Genomic DNA, 9,000 nt, shown 5'->3' with positions numbered 1-9,000 from the left:
CCTGGGGTGCCCCTGGATGTGTGCTAGTGCTTGGGAAGTGCTTGGGAAATCCCTGAGACAGACACCTCCTTCCTGAGCATCAGATGAGGGCCAGAGATGGAACAGAGCTATTCTTGGCCATCCTAAATGACAACAGACCACTGCGTTTAGGGCACTGGAGTATCTCTTTTTTACTCATCTCCATGGAGCATGCAGAGTTATTCAGCTGACTGTATGGATGAGCTCACAAAAGAAGAGGCAGATCTTCCTGTGTTCTCCATCTGCTGCCTATTCTGGAGCTCAAGGCACTACAGAGCTGACACACATCTTTATTCTTCAACTGAAGAAGCTTCAGTTTTCTATGTGCTCTCATGTGAATGACATCAGAAGCAGCCTAGTGTCATACCAGTTCCCAGTGCTGTCCAGCACACTCACATGCAGCTGCAAATGCAGCACAGGGCCTTCAGGAAAGCCATGGCCAGGAGTATCCATGCTGCTAGGACAACTTGGCGCCCCACAGTGGGTCCCATGATTATGTGCCACCTTCATAGATACCATGGATGCACTGAATCCAATAATGCCTCCTGAACAGGATGATTTCTTATGTGGTTTTACACGAATGAGAACACCAATATGTGCTGGGCTAGAAAGCTTTGTACACTTGCAGGTCTGAGTTCTTGCTTGGATCACAGGGACGTGGTTTAATGGCTTCCACAACTGGACTGTAGCACAAGTCTTTATGATAGATGGATGAGGAGACAAGGAAGGGCAACTGCTCTCTGTGGGAGTGCACTGAGCTCTTCCTGGGGATGGCAGAGCAGCCAGGTCAGAGTGAATGGCAATGGCAAACAGAGGAGACCAGCAGTGTCTGCTCCTGGCTTCCTGATCAGGAAGAGCAAGTGGAAGGTGCCCTCTGCAGACAGATGGGAGCCTGATGTTGTCAGGCCCTTGTCCCCTTTGGGGGCCTTTTTCACTCCAGTATCTGCTGCAGGGACGGCACAGCAGGGCATACAAGATCCAGGATATCCTTGGACAGCGCAGCTGACAGTTTCTTCGCCAAACCTCAGAGGAACCAAAGAGGAGAGGTGCTCTGCTGCATCTCATACTCACCGGCAAGGAAGGGCTGGTGGAGAAGTTGAAGGTCAAAGTGAACCTGGTCTGCAGTGGCCATGGGATGGTGGAGCTGAGGAGTCTGAAGGGAGGGCAAAAGTCAACCTCACACCTTTGGGTTTCAGGAGAGCACACCTTGGCTTCTTCAAGTGTCTGTGGTGTACGGTACAGAAAGAAAGCAGATATAGGAATTGGAAACAAGAAGGGGTCAGCTGGGAGCAATGCAGAGTGTTTGTCCTAGTGCACCTGCTGAGATTAATTTAGAAAGTCTAAAGCTCACACAGAATTGAACCTGCCCAGACATATCAAAGACAGAAGGGCTTTCAGAAATTTATACACAGCAAAAGGAAAGCTAGGGTGAATGTGAGCTCACAGTGAAATGGGGCATGCTACCTGGCATGAAGGGCGTGAAGCGTCCTGTGCTGCATGTGACCTTCTAAAACAAGGTCTGAGAACGTGAGAAGATCTCAGTACCACAGTGTGACCCAGATAGTGGGAACACTGAGAGCTGCCATGGACAATTCTCGGCAGGGAAATTCTGGGGAGCGCCAGGCTCTGTTCAAAACACAGATGGATTTTCTTTTATTTTTGAAGCTGTAAGTCTGAAAGATGTTCATGTCAATAAAACTGAAGCAATTGAACTGATTTGAATGGATTGAAGACCAAGACAGAAATCAGTGAAAATGAGTTAACACACCTCTCAAATTCTGAAATACTCATGAGATCTGTTTTTTTTTAAGTTGAAAATTCAAGTCTTTCAGGGGATTTTGTGTCCTTTCTATCTTATTCCAAAAAGAACAACATTTTGCAGAACTGTGTTAGCAGGAAACACAAGCCTTCAGGTACAGGGACACAGACTGTGTTTCATTGTTCATCATGAAGGAATTCTGTTTGTTGGAAAAAAGAGAAATCTTTCATTGCCCATGTGCAGCTGGTTCTCTGAGGAATTGGTGCCAGTGCCAATGCCCTGTGACCGATGCCCAGCATCCACCGCTGCTCTACCCTGCTGTGTATTTGATGTCCCTCATCCTCCAGGTGTCTCCAGCTCTCCGAAATCAATGACCATGGTTCAGGGCAAGTTTTCTGCAGGCCATCTGGACACATGCTCTTCCCACTGCTCTACAAATTTTTCCTTCCCTTGCTCTTTGTTCACTCAGATACCTCCCAGTTATCTGGCTGATCTGTGAACTTCAGGGAGATTATTGGAACTTGCTCCATCTCTGCAAAGTCTGATGGACTCTTTGATCAACTCCTTAACTGTCTATCCATGTCTTCCTATCTCTGCCTAACATATTTCTTGTACAGATATTCCCAGTAAAAGACAAACCTCATTAGGTGTGGTTTGGACAAGGCATGCAGTTGATTACATTGTTCTACTGTTCATTCAATTGCATGATGTTTACAGCTGATGGCAAAAAAAAAAAAAAAAAAAAAAAAATCTGTAATTTCCCATGTGCAGCTGGTTCACTGAGGAAAGCCAGTGGGAGTTGGTGCAAATGAGGTTTAACACCGAGTGGAGGAATGCAGAGAAGTGTGATGTGAGAAAAACTGATGCAAGTCCCATGGAGCCAATGGGAGTAGAAATGGGGTGGAGTAGCTGGGGAGGACATTTGTCCACACAGTGATGGGGCAAAGCTCATTAGGGGACATCCTGGGTCAATATAATTTACAAAGTGCTGCTGCAACTTCTTGTTTAAACCCAACTATAAATAAATAAATAAATAGTCTTCATAAATGCCCATCATTGTCTTCCTCTTTAAGCACTTTCGAGATACCTCTCCAATTTGCTGTACAAGTTCTGAACACCTGAAGAAGATGACAGGAAGGCACAAGGCACAGGAGGGATCTTCAGGTTGTAATGGGCCCCACGGGACTTTTGCTGCTGAGTCCATCCACCTCCAGTGCACAGAGAAGATTGCAAGAAGTGCTCAAGAAGCCAAAATCAGAAGGAACAGTGAAGTTTCCTGGAGTATTAATGGGCCCCACTGAGGGCCATGGACAAGCCAGCTTCCCCAGGGACTTGTTAGAGCAGATAATTGGAAGCCATGATTGCAGGCAGACCAAGGCACTGGGATGGTGGCTGTCATGCTGAGCAAAGCCTCCTTTGTCTTCTGAAGCAGAAAGGCCAAGGCCTGATCCCCAGAGCCTTGGCAGGGAGATCGTGTCCCTCCCTCCTGCTGGCTCAGGGCCCTTCCTGGGGCAGTGGGATGGAGGTTTGTCTGATGTCACATGGAAGACCAGGGCACAGCAGCTGCCAGAGTCTGCATGGGGTGCAAGGATGCCGTGAGGCCCAAGTCCCATGTGGGCAGTGTGTCTCAGCAGAGGATGAGGCATGTGAGAAGTGCCCAGTCTGAACAAGCAGTCAGTCACAATGAAACCTTGAACTCCAGATCTCTCACCTCTTCTGCCCTCCTTTGGACAGTCTCCAATAGTTTTATGTCCTCTATTTTCTTTGTGTTCTGTGGTGCCCAGTAGTGCTCCCAGTGCTCCAGGTGAGGCTGCAGCAGTGCAGAGCAGAATGGGACAATCCTTCCTGCACACAGCTGGCGTTGCCTACTCAATGCATCCAGGGGACAGCTGGCCTTCCTGGCTGCCTGGGCACACTGCTGACTCATGTTTGATTTGATGTTGACCAGGCACCCAGCCCCTTTCATTGGGACTGCTCACCAGTATCCCATTCTCCAGTCAGTGACTATCTTCAGTGTTGCCCCTACCCAGGTGCAGAATCTGGCACTTGTTCTTGTTATAATTCATGTGCATTTTATGTTTACCCAGTTCTCTAACTTGTCCACATCTCCCTGAAAGTCTTCTCTACCCTCAGTAGAGGAAACAGCTGTACCCAGCTTTGTCTCATCAGCAAATGTACCCAAAGCATTTTCTAGTCCTGCATGCAAGTCATTGAGGAAACCTTATAGAGAAGTGGCCCTCAAATGGAGCCCTGGGGAACCCTGATAGCGAACGTCCACCAGCCTGAGGGAACCTCATTTAATTTAACCCTTTAGAGCCAGACCCATCGGCCAACTGCTCATCCATCACATTATGTTTCTGTTTAGCCCTGTGCAGGAAAATTTGTCTGGAAGAATTAAGTAATAGTATCAAAAACTATGGTGAAATCTTCAATGGTAACATCAACTGGCTTCCTTTGGTCAACTAGATGTGTGATCTTGTCATAAAAGGACATTAAGTTTAATAAGACCTTCCTCTAGTGAATTTGTGTTGGCTGTGACCAATGACAGAATTGTCCTTCAGGTGTTTCTCAGTAACTCCCAGCATCTTTTTTTCCATAATAATACCAGGAACAGAAGTGAGACTGACAGCTCTGTAATTGCCTGTGTCCTCTTTCTTGCTCTTGTTTAAAACTGGAACGTTTGCCAGTTTCCTGTCAGCTGGGAACTCCAGAATTTGCCACAGATGGAACAGAGAGGAAGATTTGGCTCTTGTGTTCTGAGCTCATCCATTTGGGCAGCAGAATGACACGACATGCTCCATGGGGACAGGTGCAAAAGGCACAGTGGGTGCCCCAAGCACAGGGCTGTGGTGGCATTTAGGATGGCCAAGAATACCTCCCTTCTGAACCTCAGCTGATGCTCAGGAAGGAGCTGTCTGTCTCACAGATTTTCCACCACAGTTTACAAGCACGAGCACACAGCTAGGATCACCCCAGGCACGTTGGTCATCCCTGAGTGTGTGTGTGTGAGCAGAGCAGTCCCTGTTGAATACAGAGCACGGATTCAGATGAGGGGCTCACACACAGACACCTCACTGTGCACATCTGAACTCAGCTAAGAGGACTTCTGGCTCCCATGATCCTGTGAGGAACAGAATCCCATTTCAGCTCCAGGGTTTGCATCTGAAGATGAAATGCCTAAACTTAGTGTTAGGGTGAGATGGCCTGATAGAAACAGGACAAGGGGAAATAGCTTTAAATTTAAAAGGGGACCGAGGTTAGATGTTAAGAAGACATTTTTTTACACACGGGCACTGGAAAATGTTGCCAAAAGAAGCTGTGGATGACCCATCTTTGGAGGCATTCAAGGTCAGAATGGATGAGATTCTGGGCAGCCTGATCTGGTGTTTGGCAACTCTGGCCATGGCTAGGGACCAGAACTGGGTGATCTTCAAAGTCCCCTCCAGCCAAAACTTTTCTATGGTTCTGTAATGTTACGACTGCATTTACAAGTCATGAATGGAGCATTTCCAGATTTGCCATTAGTTTCTCTCATGATAAAATTTCTTCTTGTAGGAACAACTGTGCTTTCGGAATCCAGTGGATGTGTTGATTAATTGAGCTGACTTTGAAGTACATTCTGTAGCTATGACCCTACTGCGTTGCAGGAGCTCTCAGTTCAGGAGGGCCATGGATACCTCCAGGGAGAGAAGGAAATCACATTCTCTGCTGCTGAGCTGGGTTGGGCTCCTGGGACACAGGGAGCTTATAGTAGTGGGCAGCACAGCAGAGAGACAGCTGTGCCCAGGAGAAGCTCTTGTGCAGCACACAGCAGAGCTGGGAGCATGATCTGAAGGTGAGTGGAGGAGGAGAGAGGGAAGAGCGATTACAGAATGCGAACAGTGTGAGAAGGCTGTGAGCTCACTGGACTAACATTGCTGACGGCCTTTGACGTGGTAAGTTGCTGCAGACAGTGCATCTGCTTTTACTGGATGGATGAATAAATCTGGGACAACCCATTGCAAAACAGGCTACATACACTCCATGCTTCTTTATCAAGGAAAAACTTCTGCCCCAGCTGAGGGCTTCCGTGCTGCAGCATCAGAGCACAGCCCTGAGGGCTGCGTGTCCCAGGATGGCTGCAGGCTGTGCAGCCGGGGCTGCAGCCGGGTGCCCAGGGCTGTCCTGCAGAGCAGGTCCCTGCTGTGCCCCAGGGGCTGTGTGCCGGGGCAGGGACTCTGCCGCCTGCCAGGCTCAGCACTCAGCACTCAGCACTCAGCACTCAGCACTCAGCTCTCAGCACTCAGCACTCAGCACTCAGCACTCAGCACTCAGCCTGCCTGGGGAGCTGCCCACGGCGCTGTGGGGAGATGTGTGGGGGGAAGGAGCCCCCCGGCAGGGCAGGGCAAGGCAGGGGCCTTCTGCTGCCACAGCTGCTGCCTGGGCAGGGGGATCACAGCTACACTGCACTGTAGGCTGTTTCCAAAGGCACTTTGCAAGAGGAGTGAGAAGGCAGGGATTTTCCATTTTCTGTACATAGGAAAGGGGAAGTGTTTTAGACAGAAATCTGAAAGGAGCTGTGGAATATGAGCACTGAGAATCCTGAATTGTACATTTCTCATTCTGCTGTTATATGAATCATGTCCTCAAGTGCTTTCAGTTTCTCCTCTCCCAAAGGACAGCACCAGCTGAAATTATCGTAATTCTCTGCAGACGGGAACAATGCACTTTGTCTGCAAACAGGCAGCTTGCTCTAAGAGAACTTTGAATGCAGAGAACTTGAGATGGGCACTCTGCGTGCAGACAGGTAAAGACATGAGACATGGAAATGGCTTGTAAAATATCCAGGCAGCTGAGATATGATCAGAGAATGAGAGGAAATAAGAGCCCCATAAGCTTCTACTTATTAAGGTACGGTGAAGCTCATTAAATTAAATTCCCGTAATGGAGTTAAATGAACATTATCCATACACATAGAAAAACTTCTGTATAGCAGTGGGAAGAGTGTTTGTGCGAATGGTCTTGACTCGTCATTATCTTCTGCACTGTGCACAGGACTCCATGCCCAGGAACTGCAGATGCCCAACAGCAGCTCCATCAGCGAGTTCCTCCTGCTGGCGTTGGCAGACACGCGGCAGCTGCAGCTCCTGCACTTCTGGCTCTTGCTGGGCATCTACCTGGCTGCCCTCCTGGGCAACGGCCTCATCAGCACAGCCGTAGCCTGCCACCACCGCCTGCACACCCCCATGTACTTCTTCCTCCTCAACCTCGCCCTCCTCGACCTGGGCTGCATCTCCACCACTCTCCCCAAAGCCATGGCCAATGCGCTCTGGGACACCAGGCACATCTCCTACTCAGGATGTGTTGCCCAGACCTTCCTGTTTGTCTTTCTGATATCTGCAGAGTATTGCATTCTCACCATCATGTCCTATGACCGCTACGTTGCCATCTGCAAGCCCCTGCACTACGGGACCTTGATGGACAGCAGAGCTTGTGCCACCATGGCAGCAGCTGCCTGGGGCACTGGGGTTCTCTATTCCCTGCTGCACACTGCCAATACATTTTCCCTGCCTCTCTGCCAAGGCAATGCCATCAATCAGTTCTTCTGTGAAATCGCCCAGATCCTCAAGCTCTCCTGCCCTGGTTCTTACCTCAGAGAAGTTGGGCTTATCATATTTAGTGCCTTAATCTTTCTTGCTTGTTTTGTTTTCGTTGTGCTGTCCTATGTGCAGATCTTCAGGGCCGTGCTGAGGATGCCCTCTGAGCAGGGACGGCACAAAGCCTTCTCCACGTGCCTCCCTCACCTGGCCGTGGTCTCCCTGTTTCTCAGCTCTGGTATATCTGCCAATCTGAAGTCCCCATCACTTTCTTCCCCATTTCTGGACCTGGTGCTGGCACTGTTATACACAGTGGTACCTCCTGTAGTGAACCCCCTCATCTACAGCATGAGGAACCGGGAGCTCAACGATGCCCTCAAGAAACTATTTCTATGTATGTTTTTTCAGCATTAATTATATCTTCATCATCTTCACATGATTACCACAAACTCAAGAAAAGCTGGGAATGGCATCATGTAATATTTCTTTTTTTTTTTTTTTTTGTTTTCGCTGTTAATTTTTTTTAATTATTGCAATAGTTTTTACTCCACTTAAATAATATTATTAATTGATATTTCCAATGTACATTTTTTTTTTCTTACTCCTGAAATCTTTACTATTCTTCAAGCACTAGGCTGTTTGAGTAGATTTAAAAATAAATAAATAAATAAATAAATAAAAATTAGACTATCATCTGTATCTCAGAGAGCAGCCCTGCACACAGGAGGGCTGCAGGAACCAAGAGCCCAATGCCACACGTTGCAGCAGCCCTGGTGTCTGTGGGGCTGCCCCTCACCGCCCGCTGGGCGCTCCCTCTCTGCTGCCTTGGAGTTGTGCTGCTGCTTCCCTGGAGCCACGGCCATGGGCAGCAGCAGGACGTGCTCTTTTCAGTGCTGCTCTCTTTGCACCACCTTTGCACACTGTTCTCCTTTCTCCTTGCACTTGTGTCAGCCCTCTGGTCCTGCAGACCAACAAAAAAAGGACACTTTGCCTGTGGTGTGCCTGCAGATAATTGTAGTGCACATATTAGCATTAAAGCTGATGACTGTACCTGGACACTGAGTGTGTTTCACTGTTATCTAACCAGGAGCTGTGAATCTGGGCACCCCTCCCTCCCTTCGTGTGTGGGGTGTGACATGTTCCCTAATGACAATCCTCAAGGCAGGGGCAGAAGGATGGATGCCTCTCCCAAAGCTGGACTCAGCAATTCACTCACAGGGCTGCTCTCTGTAAAGACCCATTGCTTTGATGGGATTCTCCATTGGGACTGAGGGGACAGTTTCACAGTCCCACGGTAACCTGAGAGGCATGAACGTCTGACCTTTTTGCTTCAGGGTGTCACAGAGCTATTTCAATCAATTTGTGCCCGTGAGAGGGGGCATCAGGTGCGTAGGCCCTGGACCCAAAATGGGAAGGAAAAAGAAGAAGGGTAGGGATATGGGAGCTGGGCTCCAAAAACAGAACAGCTGCAACAATCTATGGAGGAAAACTTAATTTTACTCAATATGGTATCAGAATGCAAGATAACACAATATAATACAATCTAATTGAAATTGAGGGGAATAAATCCAATAAAATAAGAGAGTCTCTGAAATTGAACATTCCACTTTGAACTGAAGGCGCATGGCTGGGGAGCACCACAACACT

At 48.4% G+C, this 9,000-nt stretch overlaps 1 protein-coding gene across 1 annotated transcript; it reads left to right on the top strand.

Moving 5' to 3' along the window:
- Positions 1-6,834: 6,834 nt before the first annotated feature.
- On the top strand, positions 6,835-7,767 carry LOC149914523 (olfactory receptor 14J1-like). The gene has a single exon (XM_090126402.1). It carries the CDS (start codon positions 6,835-6,837, stop codon positions 7,765-7,767), a length of 933 nt encoding a protein of 310 aa, XP_089982528.1.
- Positions 7,768-9,000: the final 1,233 nt, after the last annotated feature.

Source organism: Phasianus colchicus, chromosome 29 (genome assembly GCF_987193195.1).
Source record: "Phasianus colchicus chromosome 29, bPhaCol1.hap1.1, whole genome shotgun sequence".
Classification (NCBI taxonomy): Eukaryota; Metazoa; Chordata; class Aves; order Galliformes; family Phasianidae; genus Phasianus; species Phasianus colchicus.
Note: the sequence above shows the minus strand (reverse complement) of the source record. Positions and strands in the feature narration are given on the sequence as shown.